This window comes from Colletotrichum abscissum (genome assembly GCF_030869225.1).
Source record: "Colletotrichum abscissum strain IMI 504890 chromosome Unknown Scaffold_18.1, whole genome shotgun sequence".
Classification (NCBI taxonomy): Eukaryota; Fungi; Ascomycota; class Sordariomycetes; order Glomerellales; family Glomerellaceae; genus Colletotrichum; species Colletotrichum abscissum.
Genome location: NW_026850076.1, coordinates 501,977 through 515,174, shown reverse-complemented (window position 1 = coordinate 515,174; position 13,198 = coordinate 501,977). Strand labels below are relative to the sequence as shown.

Below are 13,198 nucleotides of genomic sequence, written 5' to 3'. Positions count from 1 at the left end.
CGATTGCTATCTCCAGTCTGTTGACAGAACATTGTTCGCCTGCGACCCAAGACAGTTCGTGCAACATGGCTTCCCTAAAGTCTCAACCAATTGAGGCACACTCGGCAATTGGCGAGGATGCAGTACCGGAGTTTGAAGCTTCTGGCATCGGCAAACGGACATGGTACCGAACTGTCTTTTTTCAGGCCACTGTTATTGGCCTTTGCGCATTCTTCGCCCCGGGCCTTTACAATGCCATGCAATCGACGGGTGCAGGTGGTCAACAGACTCCATACCTCGTTATGTAAGTCTCTGTTCAAACTTTAAAGTATTCCCATTCGCCGAACCCCTTCAACTGATTGACCTTAAAGGTCCGCGAATGCCGTTTTAGGAGTTATGATGGTTGTAACATGTTCCATGGGAAGTGTGGTCGCCAATAGGATTGGCCTCAAAAATGCCTTGATCTTTGGCACGACGGGATAGTAAGTCACCTCCAGCCTTCAGTTTGAGATGAATGGAATTTTCCAAGTACGGGGGTTAATCCAATGCAGTGCTCTGTACTCAGCGTCGCTGTACACAAACAACCGTTACGGCAATGAGTGGTTCGTCTACGTTGGCTCTGCTGCTTGTGGTATCACTGCTGGTGTTTTCTGGGCTGCAGAAGGCGCGATCATGATCAGTTGTAAGTCGTCTTAGCCTTGGCCGGCCTACTAGAATCCATCTAACTTCGAAGCGTAGATCCGGAAGACCAGAAACGCGGCAGGTATCTGGCCTACTGGCTGGCGTATAGAAATGTCAGTGGTCGTGGGACGGGGCTTCTACATCTGTACCAACAGTGCTGACGAGCTTCAGGGCGGATCAATCGTTGGAGGTGCTATCAACCTTGCGTTCAGTAAGTGAAGCAGAGTTGCACTTTACAGAGAAAAAGTGTTGACTTTCCTCAGATGCAACTGGCAAGACAACGGGAAAGCTGGATTACAGGACCTACATCGTCTTCGTAGCTTTGCGTAAGTTCTTGGCTTTTTGCAGTCTTACTACCATTCTCTAACCATTTCCAGAATGTCTGGGGCCTTTTGTAGCAATGCTTCTGTCTCCTCCCGACAAGGTCCAACGCCAAGATGGAAGAAAAGTAGCAAAGGCTGAGCGGATTCCCACGGTACTAGAACTAAAGGCTGTTGCCAAAATTCTCATTCGCAAAGACTTCTTGCTAGTGTAAGTGGCCGGGCCGTGAGAGAGGGCCTCGATCAGGGATGCGATGCTGACAAGATGTAAAGTTTCCCCTTCTTCTTCTACGCTACATTTCTACTATCCTATGCGGGATCTTACTTGTCACTTTACTTCTCCGTTCGCTCCCGTGCTTTGGCATCCCTAGTCTCTGCACTGGCTCAGATTACTGCAAACTTCATATTCGGCAACTTTCTGGACTGGAAGCGATTCACTATCAATCAGCGGGCCCGATTCGCTTACTTCGGAATTATGGCACTATTTGGGGGGACCTGGGTGTGGGCAATTGTCATTCAGCGAGAATATGGGTTGAAAGCTCCTGCTTTGGATTGGGTCGACAGCGGTTTCGGCCGTGGATGGGCGCTTTACATCCTCTTGCAGGTCAACTTGTGAGTCCCACCCAACATCTTTTACCCTTTTTGATCACATGTGTTGACTGGTGGCAGCGCATTGGCATACAACTATGGTTACTGGCTTGCTGGCTACATGGCGCGTGATAACGCTGAGATCATCCGATTTACATCAACGGTTCGAGCCGTTGAAGCGGCTGGAGGCGCGGTGGCGTCAGGTATTAGCTCTACGCATGCTCCTGTAAGTGCTCCTCATCCATTGAAGAATTCATGAGACGTGAGGGGCTGTTTCTTTATATGATTCGTCGATAACAAGCTAATACCATTCGAAGCTCATTGCTGCCGCCAGCGTCAATTTCGGTCTATGGGGTTTAGCACTTATCCCAACCTATTTCGCCGTTCGATCAATCGACGCGAAGCCGCTGGAGGATATTCCGGAGGAAGAGTCGAGCAAAAGCGTTTCTCTTTGAACTAAGAGATTTGAGGCATGATCATGTTAAGGGGGCGGCAATACCCCTTGTAGAGTATCGTTATGATGCTCATAGAAAAGCTGTCAACTTGAACTTGAGTACAAGTTCAAAGTCCCAAACCTTTTTCCAAATAATATAGAAGTACAGTTCTCGCTGTTAGGCAGCCAAAAGCACCTTTCTCGCTTCGACTACGAATTTTGTGATGTCATTTGCGATTGAGAGGCGTTTCGCTACCCAGCTGACAAAGTCTCCCATGGCCAGACGCGCCGACTTCGCAGGAGTTCTCGGGTGTAATGCAGCCATGATGAGTCCCGCCAGATTGAAGTGGATGCTGTTAGAGCACCTCATCACTCGCAAGTCTTCCGTGATTCCCATGGTAGATACACTAATCATACCCCTCTTTGGATGGTTTATGCTTGGTAAAAACAACTCAATGCATAAAAGCAATATGTACAGGACTCTTCCATTGCGTGAAGAGTCACATACCTCCTTTCCTTGGAAGTAAGTAAGATTTTCGCACCATCCATATTTCCAATATCGAATTGGAGATGACGAGACCATATTGGTACAGACAATTCACTGAGCATGGCTTTGCGGTCATTCCATCGGTAATCCCTTACACTAAAGCTCTCGAGTATCAGCAAAAGGCCTTCGCGTGGCTCAAGTCCTTCGACAACGCCGCGTTGGATCTAGCAGACCCCACAACATGGACCCCCGACAATCTGCCATTCATTTCCGGAATCAACACAGTGAACCATTACGGAGTTGTGCACGAGAAGTTCATGTGGGACATACGCCTGGAACCAGGCGTGATCGACGTCTTCGCGAACGTATGGAATACCCGCGACCTTATCGTCTCCTTTGATGCCCTGAACATCACACTTCCAAGACGCCAAGGTCATATTCCCAGAAAAAAGTGGCCTCATGTCGACCAGAGCCCATACAGACAAGGCCTAGAGTGCGTTCAGGGCATAGTGAACCTCTCAAAGGCTGGCATCGAGGACGGCGGATTGACGGTATACCCGGGAACGCACAAGATCACCGAGTCGTTTTTCAGAGAGCATACCGACAAGTCGGAGTGGACGCGAAAAGACTTTTTCAACTACACGACTGAGCAGATTGCATGGTTCGAGAAGGAAGGCTATCGGGAGCAGAAGGTTGTCGCGGAACCAGGTGATTTGATCATCTGGGATTCGCGACTGATCCACTTCGGGGCCGAGCCAACATCAAAGAGCAATACCATACGGACCATCACATATGTGTCGTATGCTCCTGCATCTTTTGCGACGAAGGCAGCCCTCGAAGCCAAGAAGAAAGCCTTCGACGAGTGGCTGGCTACGACGCATTGGCCTCATGACAACATTGTTCCGAGGACAAATCAGCCAACCCTGCCGGATGGGACTGTTGACAATAGAAGAATGGAGCCGTTGGAGAAACCTGAGCTTACTCCAGAGTTGCTGAGGCTGGCGGGGGTTGAGGCATATTAAACATGCAACCCCGCAACAGTACAAGCTGGGGTAGGCGGATATGGCGACCACTCTGCCTGGGGACTTGAGGCTTGTAGCTCGTCTACTGGATCTAAGATGTTCTGACGATGGTACAAGTGATTCGTTCGTCCATCATGTAAGAAAGGCTTGATTAGGAAATTGTATTCTCAGCTGCGGTCGGATGATCTCTGTTGGTGACCGTGTCGGCGCGTAAGTGCTGACTCGTGCGCTAGCCCACGCTCAGCTTTACAAGCGTGTCCACCATGTTTGAAGCAGAAAATGTTAATTCGTACCGGGAACTGAGAGGGATATCCGGTTCATATCGGCCTGCCCATGCCGGACCAAGGTAAAGGCTCGTTATCTGTCAGATAGGGAGGCCAACACCACGCCGGCCCGGGTTCTTTGCGCTGCTGATAGACAGCCGGTATCGCGGATAGTTCCCGGTCTCGGGACGACTGCGGAGTACCGGGGGGCCCACGTCTGACAAACGATTGATTAACTAAGTAATACCCAGTCATTTTCCCATTTTTAGCCTATCAGAGCCCGCAGACTCCTTATCGGAAACCCTCTACCGTGGATACTCTTTGTTAAATTCCAAGCAGTAGACTGTCGAAGCACTTTGCCGCGGACCAAGCTTGAGAATAACCTCAGCACAACGGTTTCCAACTCTTGGCGTTGAACGACCGCGACAAAGACCAGATCATCAAGATGGGAGATCTTGGAAACCGTCAAAGCCCCTTGGCAGGAGACAAGCTCTTGGTATTTCTCTCAGCGCCGGAAGACACGAAATGGACAAGCAGGATCTCTCAGCGCTTCCCCGGCCTGAAAGTCTGCTGGGAGTCCAACTTGAGGCCCGGTGGCGGCTTTCTTCTGCCAGATGAGCTTCCGGATGAGGTGTGGGAAGATGTGACGATTTTCATGGCCTTCAACCCGCCGTCTGCTCATCGCTTGTCTAAGGTTCGCTTCGTGCAGTTGACCTCTGCAGGCGCCGATAGATGGCTCGACCACGATGTCTACAAGGACCCTAAGGTTTCATTTTGCACTACAAATGGCTGCCATCCGTGAGTTCTTACTGTGCTACTACTGGTTTCATGCAATAACCTGATGACTGACGTGATCTGCAGGCCCCAGATCGCGGAATGGGTCATTGGTTCATGGCTCGCGCACCAGCACCATTTCCAGCGCTATCATAATCACATGAAGGAAGGATTTTGGGAAGGCCCGATGGAAGTAGACTTTGAAGACTCAGTCGGACTTCGCATGTAAGTCATCGCCCGCGCTGTTCGTCGTGAGGGAAAGAAGGAGCTGCTGACTCGATCGACTTAGGGGTGTTCTGGGTTATGGTGCCATAGGGCGCCAGTGTGGTAAGGTTGCGCAAGCAATGGGAATGGAGGTGTATGCGTATACGAGAAGCGAGCGCGCAACACTCGAGTCTCGCAAAGACGACAGCTACTGCGTTCCCGGCACTGGAGACCCCGATGGACTGGTCCCTGCTAAGTGGTTCCACGGCGCTTCCAAAGAAGCCATTAACAACTTCTTGAGCCAAGACCTCGATCTATTGGTACTCGGTCTGCCTTTAACAGAGGAGACGAAAGGACTGATTGGCAAAGAGCAATTTGAGATCTTGTCAAAGCGGAGGACTTTTGTTTCAAATGTTGCCAGAGGTCCCTTGATTCAGACCGACTCTCTTATCGAAGCTCTCGAGGGTGGTAAGATCCGGGCGGCTGCTTTGGACGTCACAGATCCGGAGCCGCTTCCGAAAGATCACCCACTGTGGAAGGCGCCCAATGTCTTCATTACACCCCACGTCAGTTGGAGAACAGATGGATACTGGGAGCGAGTTCTAGGAGTTCTGGAGGCAAACTTGGAGCGTATAGATGCTGGCAAGCCTCTCATTAATGTGGTCAACAAGAAGTTGCACTATTGAGTACTCGTGGCTGCGTGAATTTGACAGCATTCTTTGTAGTGAGAGGCGAAAGAAAGATCAATTCATACCCCGAGAGTCTTGAAACCTACATGTAGTAGTCGCTCACTATATGATCCAAATTCCCCACTATCGCTATCCTCCGAGTTCAAATACAACAGCGCCGTTAGTCTCTGTCTCTAATGATTGCACTATTACTTCCAGTATTCTACGAACCCATTCACTAAGCTAAATGTCTCTCGTTTCCTGAAAAGCACCACCACGCCTAATATCTCTCCCTGCGGACTGAATTGTCTGCGAGCCAGCCTGACTGGAGACCGCCGATGCAGGTTCCAACGAGATACGAGGTGACGATACTACCTAGAGCGATGATTGAATGTATAGTATGCCCTAAGCACGCGCTCAACTTAATTCAGTAATTCCAATACGAAAGACCGCCACGCGAGGCGTGCGGAGTCCTAATACATCTCTGAGAATTCACCCGGTATCCCATGAAGGAGAAAGATGCTCGGACCGCTCAATGCACTTGGGAATGAATCGTCAGGCTTTATGGGTTGGGCATTGCTTTCAACCGTGAGACTAGTATTCATCGACATGCCCAATAGCTCGAGGCAGCTAAGTAGGTATACTCAAGGCTTTGGGCATGAACTGCTCTTTGAAGTGCTTTTATCTGGCCGAATAATCGATTCTGTCAGTAAGTCAGTTATCTGAATTTCTCGTTTCATTTTCTAGTTAATTCACTGCCCACACATCTCCAAATCCTCTGCTCCGCAACCCGGGTAAGCCGCATGGAACCCATCACGTCACATCCGTTCTTCGTCCGATCAACACCACTTGACGCCTCCGGTTTCATTCGATCTTCAGCCAAGTTCATGGCGGAGCTTCCCCAACCACCATCCCGACCCTGGGCGACCTTCTTGATCGATAAAAAGACGAGGTCGTTCCTCCTCGTAGAGTTAGAATTAAGAAGCGATTCTGTGAGTCACCTTGGACGCGTCGAGCCACCTCGATTCAAAGAACCTAAATCTGGGAGGTTCAGTCACTTCCAGTCGCCCACTACACCTTCTGAAACCCCCCAAACCCCATCAAGATGGCCACCACACCCCCGAAAGACCTCGAATCCCTCCCCACAATCTACTGCCACGCCTGGGCCGCTCGCGACCCATCCCCCCTTCTAGCTCTTTTCACAACAGACTCCTGCATGACAGATCACGGCGCCCAAATCCACGTCCCCTACGCCTTCCTCAAACGCCACCACAAACACTGGAACGGTGCGCACAAGGACTTTGAAGTCTACCTCGACAAGCAGTACCCCGTCTACTGGGCCGAGATGGACGCCGACGGCAACGGGTACTGCAGCTTCCGGACCGTCAACAAGGGGATTTTCGTCAACGACCTGGGACGACGAAAGGCGACGGGGTTGCCGTTTGAGTATTCGGGTGTTATTGATCTCAAGTTGAGGGCGGGCAAGATTGCGCAGGCAGATGAGTGGTTGAGGGTTCCTTTCGAAGATAGTGTCTCGCCTGATAAGTATATCAAGATCTCGGAGGAGAGTTTGAAGGGCGTGATGAGGAAAGACCTTCATAAAGATGCTTGAGGATGAAAAATATTTTAGAGTACACCAAAGTTCTGACAAGGAGCGGTCTTGGTATGCTTAAATTCATCATAATGAAGATCAGGGCATATTGAAGTGAAAGTCAAAGGTGAAATCCATATTAATAATCAATGTTTGTTAAATGGCTTTTTATACAACTTGTAGATTAGAGCCAATGAATAGTAGGTAGATTGACGGTCCTTAGTATGGATCGACCAGATGAAGAAAAAGTCGCTTTTATATCATAGAGCAAGGCTATGTGGGGTATTATCATCGTCAACTACTCTTCAAACAACGTTTCCGCGCACTTGCTTGATCTTCTTGACGTTCAGGTTGCGCCACATGGCGACGGAGCCAAGAGCACCGACCAGGAGGCAGATACTAGTGATGAGCATGATGCGCTGCGAGTCACCGTAGGCACGCTGAATGCCAATGCGCTCGGGACTGCCGACCTCGTAGCTAAGCTGCTGGTAGATATCGCCATAAATGGTGTCGACGGGGGTGCCTGCAGGAGTGTACTTTGCAATATTCTTTCTGAAAGTACCGGTCCAGATGGCAGTGGCGACGGTGTAACCAACGGTGGAGCCGATGCTACCGAAGAGGTCCAGGATGGCCATGATGACGGCGACGTGGGCGTGGTCGGAGGGACTGAGCATGGCCATCTCTCCGCAGATGACAGTGGGTCCACCAGCAAACGCGACTGTATTGAATGTTAGTAACGAGAACGTTGAAGAGCTTCAGAGTTGCGCGACGTACCGAAAATTTGAGTCATGATAATGTAGCCGAGAGGTTGGTCAGGCTGACGGAAATGAATCATGAGGCCAACGCCGAGCATCATCAAAGGAATGCAGAAGAAAAGAGCGAAAGGCTTGAAGCGTCCGGTGCGGTAGATGAGCCAGGAGATGATAATGGAGAAGAAGCAGGAGCCCGTTCGGTAAATGTTGCTGATGTAGGTGGTCTGAGAGGTGGATGTATTCCAGACAACCATGAGCATGGAAGTAAAGAAGGATCCCCAGACAGCAGAGTTGAAGAACACAAAGACGAACATCATGCCACCGAAGAAGACGGTTCTGTCCATCAGAAGAGAGAAGGGAATGAAGGTGACGGGGGCGAAGAACTTCTCGTAAACAACGAAGCCGATGATCAAGAAGAAACCGACGACAATGAAGGCAATGATCATGGGAGAGCGCCAACCTTCCGTCTGGTAGGAGTAGATGTTGAATGGTAGCAGGAACAGTGCCATGCCGGCAGCGAGAATGAGGATGCCAAGGGCATCGACATCGATGAGGAACTTGAGAATCTTGGCGCCAGAGATGTTCTTAATGGAACCGCGGCTGTCGATGACGCCCATCTTCTTCGCTTTATGCTGGTTCCAGAGGAAAAGGAGAACAAGAGGTCCGATAACGACGGGAGCAACGATAGCCCACATACCAAGACCCCAACGCCAGCCAATGCCATCCTCTCTGAGGATACTATCGGTGATGGGGCCAGCTGCCCAGGTAATGAAGATGTATGGCGTCGTTGCGAACGAGAGCATCAGAGCTCTGCTCTTCAGAGTAGAGGTATCGGCGATGAAAATAGTAATGCAGTAGGAGATACCTTGGGATCTTTAGGGTGTTAGTACTGGTCAAGGGTGGTCATCTTGGAAGCTCATTGCTTACCCAACTGAGTAGAAGACCTGCGCAGCAGCATAAGTCTCGACGCCATTGCAAGCAGCCATCATGATAAAGCCGAGAATCCAGCAGATGAGCATGATACCGAGACCTTGAGGACGGCCCCATGTGTCGAGAATCTTGGCAAGCGGTAACTTAATCAGGCCGGCAATGAGAGTTGACATGACACCAGTCGTGGCTGTCAACGAGTGCATGGCGAAAGAGCTAGTGACGAAAGGGGACAAGACGCGCATCGAGACCTCCTGGATAGAGGTAACAACATAGAACAACCAGATCCTTTACAGACAGTCAGTCATCGTCCAGATAGCTACCAATTCCTGCCTGGGCATCGTATGTGTAACTCACAGGATGTAAGCAATGATAAGATCGCGCTTTGTCCACACGGTTGTCATGGCCTCGACCTTGGCGACACCGGCCTGGAGGTCCTTTGAGATTGGCTCGTCATCGCTTGATCTATCACCGGGGTGCTCGCCCGTCGTCTTCTCGTCGTAATGGGGAGATCCGATAGGTTCGGCAGCAACCTGCTTCTCGACAGGAGCTTTCTTGGAGAACAAGCCCATGATTGTGTCGTTCTAACGTCTGGCTATGCTGGGCGGATGATGTTGGCAGCGGCCAGGCTCAGATGCGTTGAGAGCAACAGAAAAGGGTGTCTTCTGTTGTCGTCCGAGAGAGTTTGATGCCGGGACGCAAGACCGCTGGTAGGCAGGGCAGATGCTGGGTCTAAGTATTACACGCCGAAAGCTGCGCGAGCTGGCTGGACAGTCGTGTAACCGCCATCGGCTCGGCGAGGGCAAGGCAAAGAATGGTTGACGGGTGGCACCACTAGTGTAAGGTCAGAGCTAGCTCTCCACCCCCACGCAGCATTAGCACCACTTTGTTCGTGTAGCTGTGTGTCCACCTAGAGCAAAAGAACCTTTAACCCCGAGTGGAATTTTGGGCTGTGGAGAGATCCATCGGATGTAAGAGCCAGCGGTGGCCGAGAGTGACTTTGCCCGCGTGGGACAGACTGTTGGAAAGGCCCAAGGCAGGAGAGAGCTGACCAGCGTTCCACTCGAATAGCCCAGGATGATTCAGTGGCAGAGTGCACGGGAAATCGTGGACACAGAATTACGAAATGGCGTCCAGTTTACCGAGCTGACTTTGCCCGGAACGTTGGGCGACTCGGACCATGTGGGGATCCAGGGAAGCCATCCCCCTGGAAGGCGTCCGGAAAGGAAGGGTTCTAGGTTGTATTCCTTGCTTGGGACCTTGGGTTCCAACGGGCAGAACAGACGGATGCACAGGGCACGCAGGCGGTAGGCGTGTGAATCGGAGCTAGGGTGGCAGTCAAGTGAGCCGATGCGCCGAATGAAGTTCTAGCTGCAGCTCGGTTACCAGAGTCGGTTCACTGGCACGACTGGTTGTCGCATCTTGGCGCTGGCGGAGGGCCTCACATGTCAGATTGCCCGGAAACCAGTTTGCGTGGCCGTAGGCATTCGTCCTGGGGCGCACATCGGGATGAGGTATATAGAAGCTGTGCTAGCGGATCTTGGAGGGAGAGATCGTCGCGCGATGAGCCTTTCATGGTGTCCTACGCGTGGCGAGACCCGAGGAGCAAAGTGATGGAGGGTTGTAGTGGTAGGATCATTAATCGCGAGATGCTTGCGCTTGTTGCCTTGCATGAATCGTTGGGTCGTCTACTGCCCTGTCTTTCTGTATGGCTTTCTCTACAAACAAACGTTGGTAAGGTAGATCGAATCGGGATGATTAGGGAGGATGCTCTACCTTGGATCCGAGAGACACTGGAGGCTATCGGGGAGATACAGAAGTCCTTTTTGCCTTCCAGATTGCGGGGCCCGGTGGTGGTCCTCTCTTCCGGACAATTCGTCGTGATTCGGCAAGAGAATTAAGGATGAAGAAAAGTTTGACTTCAAGCATGACCAGGGCCGAGGTGTAGCGGAGAAAGATGGAAACAGCCAGTCATCGCCACCGTAGGACAGTCGGAGGAGGGAAAGAGGGGACGGATGGGATTAGATACATCTGAGATGTCACTCCTTCCAGTTTAGCAACTCGGAAGGTGCCATTGCCTAAGGTACCTGCCACGCACGGCTGGCGGACGTTTTGGTCGGGAACGGGAAGGAAAGAATGATGCGTGGATGCCAACAGTGGAAGCGTGTGCCTGCTAGGAAGGAATTTGTCACTTTCCAGCGCGTCCAAGTCGGTAGGAACAAACACCAAGGCAGAAGGAACCGAAGGAACCCCACTGTTGCCCACCCATTTCCAGGGAAGGAGGTCCTCAAAAACTGGCCATTGGTTGGTCCATCGCCTGTGGTGTCATTTTAGGCTGTGGGGCCATTCCAATGGCGCCGAAGCAAATTTTTATCTGATGCCGCCCCGTTTTTTCTAATCTTATCAGATCATCTCGCTGCCTCAGGAAAGATATGGCATCTGCCAGTTCCGCCTGAACTTCCAATTTGCACCTATTCCCGTCTCGTCGCCCAGTGACACAAAGATTTCCTCCTCTTGATTGTCCAATCTGTTACTCCGCCCAGGAATTTACACGACGGCCAGCTGATCCCACCGAAGTCCCACTCTGCAACGTAGGGCTGGACGTCAATGACCTCTCCATCCTGGGATGGGCACGCGCTGCCAGCCTGCCATCTTGCTTGCTTGCATCCGCATACCTGGAGCTATTACCGTCGCATTGCGGTCCGATCTATGTAGCATTCTGCCAGCTTCACTACCAGAATGACCCGGTTGCCCAGCCTTGGCCTTGGCTTTCAGTACCTGTGCAACTCTCCATCCCGTCCTGTCACCTTATTAGAGTTGACCTTGGCGCGAACATCCCGTTCCGATGCTGCCGCGCTGTAATCGAGCTTCATCCACTGGCGGAAGTCATTCGTTCTCGTTTGCTCGTCTACCTGTCTGTTATTCGAGACCCAAGAGCAGTCTGATACTGGTCAAGTGCGCGTCCCGACGAGTGTCTCTCTACCGCGGCTGTGTAAAGACCCGACTATCAGCCCTTCAAGCTTACGAGTATTCTTATTACGGATGCTCCGCCGGAATTTTGCTGTGCCGCAGGCGAGAAACATCAAGATCCTGCTTGGGTTCTCCAATGACTAACAAATACCTACACTGCCTTACATCGGACCAGCAGGCCGCCTATGCACCAATGGCATTTCTTCGCGCCTTTCACGGCACTTTATCATACCTAGTCCACAGATACTCTTCGTCTGGCTGCGTGAGCGATGTCTCAAACTTCGCTGGAATTCCAATCCCATTGCTCGGATTCCGACCGAATAAGGTAGTTACAGCTTGTCAATGGCGCCTGCAGCAAAGACGGCGGTCTCGAGTAGAAACGCCACATGATGCTAAGCGTCAGACACCCTGACTCTTTATTTTCAGGGCAAAATCATCGTCACTCGCGTCTTTCTGCTTACAGACACTACATGGGAGTGGCGAGGCTCCAACAATCACACAACAGGACGGACCCCCAGTGACACTTTCGAGGCTACTGCATACGGTCTCCCACCACGGAACCGAGCTGTTGGGCCAAGCATGCCAACCCGCCCGTATCCGTAGGAGAACCAGCTAGGTCAGTGGCGTCACATTAGTGCCATGTTTTGCAACCCTCATAGCTCCATGCTACATTTTCCACTCATAGAGCTTTCCTGACCTAGGCCGGACCCACAGATCTCTGAGAGGTGGTCTGCCTGTAAGCACGATCAGGGGACTTTGAATTGGGACGAAAATCTCTCTTCTAGCACTTGACTAGCATGAATCCACAGTCGGCCGCTGCTAGGATCGATCCTTGAGCTACTCTTACGGCCGCCAAGCTCGGTTTGCCTAGCTGAGACTCTTTTCCGATTACCGCCGAGGCAAGAGCCGCCGAGAAGCCAGTCCTATGCCTAGATGCCAGCCAACAAGCAGCACAAGGATGTTTCCGTGCCCACTTGCGACATCGGCCCACCATCAGGTAGACCATCGTGGGGGCGAGTGCTTACACCTTTGACTGTCTGACAACATATTCATAATCGGAACGTCAATTCCGGCATTTTCCTCCGGAGAAAGCTGTCAATGGAGGCCTTGCCATGCAGACTCTAAGAGACACATCGGGTCTCCCGATGATACGAGGCCCGTCTACTAGTACATCATCCTTGATCCGTCCTGCGTTACCAAAGATCTTTTCCACAGTATGCGCAATGCAAAAATTACACTCGCTTCCAATCCAGTGTTACGCGTCTTTATCGTCGTCTTGTTTGAAATACAACCCCAAGTTAATTTCCAGTAGCGCAGAGCGAGATGAAGTTGTCATGCGAAGATTGAGACATGGAGACGAGAAGGCTGGCTTTTTCCAGAACATCGATCGATACGCCTTCATGCCATTGGAACTTCCTCTAAAGGCAAGCAGTATTATGTCCATCGTTCTGTACCGGCATCTCTTGGTAGGAGAAGTATGCTGAAACTGTGGTTTCTCAAGGCAAAAGTTTGCCTCAAGGTACCACCACTATCGTTCGG

At 51.3% G+C, this 13,198-nt stretch overlaps 5 protein-coding genes across 5 annotated transcripts; 4 read left to right on the top strand and 1 right to left on the bottom strand.

The window, feature by feature from the left end:
- Positions 1-65: 65 nt before the first annotated feature.
- On the top strand, positions 66-2,023 carry CABS01_08169 (uncharacterized protein; the record flags this gene model as incomplete). The annotated part of the gene is made up of 10 exons (XM_060541531.1): positions 66-283; positions 351-461; positions 531-661; positions 718-773; positions 832-871; positions 924-986; positions 1,038-1,191; positions 1,254-1,592; positions 1,650-1,794; positions 1,886-2,023. 10 exons carry the CDS (start codon positions 66-68, stop codon positions 2,021-2,023), a joined length of 1,395 nt encoding a protein of 464 aa, XP_060402335.1.
- Positions 2,024-2,571: 548 nt separating this feature from the next.
- CABS01_08168 (phytanoyl-CoA dioxygenase) lies at positions 2,572-3,510 on the top strand (the record flags this gene model as incomplete). The annotated part of the gene is made up of 1 exon (XM_060541530.1): positions 2,572-3,510. One exon carries the CDS (start codon positions 2,572-2,574, stop codon positions 3,508-3,510), a length of 939 nt encoding a protein of 312 aa, XP_060402334.1.
- A 708-nt stretch (positions 3,511-4,218) lies between these two features.
- CABS01_08167 (D-isomer specific 2-hydroxyacid dehydrogenase) lies at positions 4,219-5,437 on the top strand (the record flags this gene model as incomplete). Its single annotated transcript, XM_060541529.1, has 3 exons — positions 4,219-4,571; positions 4,635-4,772; positions 4,837-5,437. 3 exons carry the CDS (start codon positions 4,219-4,221, stop codon positions 5,435-5,437), a joined length of 1,092 nt encoding a protein of 363 aa, XP_060402333.1.
- Positions 5,438-6,524: 1,087 nt separating this feature from the next.
- On the top strand, positions 6,525-7,031 carry CABS01_08166 (uncharacterized protein; the record flags this gene model as incomplete). Its single annotated transcript, XM_060541528.1, has 1 exon — positions 6,525-7,031. The coding sequence occupies one exon, from the start codon at positions 6,525-6,527 to the stop codon at positions 7,029-7,031; it is 507 nt and encodes a 168-aa protein (XP_060402332.1).
- Positions 7,032-7,315: 284 nt separating this feature from the next.
- On the bottom strand, positions 7,316-9,261 carry CABS01_08165 (major facilitator superfamily transporter; the record flags this gene model as incomplete). Its single annotated transcript, XM_060541527.1, has 4 exons — positions 7,316-7,728; positions 7,785-8,635; positions 8,690-8,977; positions 9,047-9,261. The coding sequence occupies 4 exons, from the start codon at positions 9,259-9,261 to the stop codon at positions 7,316-7,318; spliced, it is 1,767 nt and encodes a 588-aa protein (XP_060402331.1).
- Between the last annotated feature and the right edge of the window lie 3,937 nt (positions 9,262-13,198).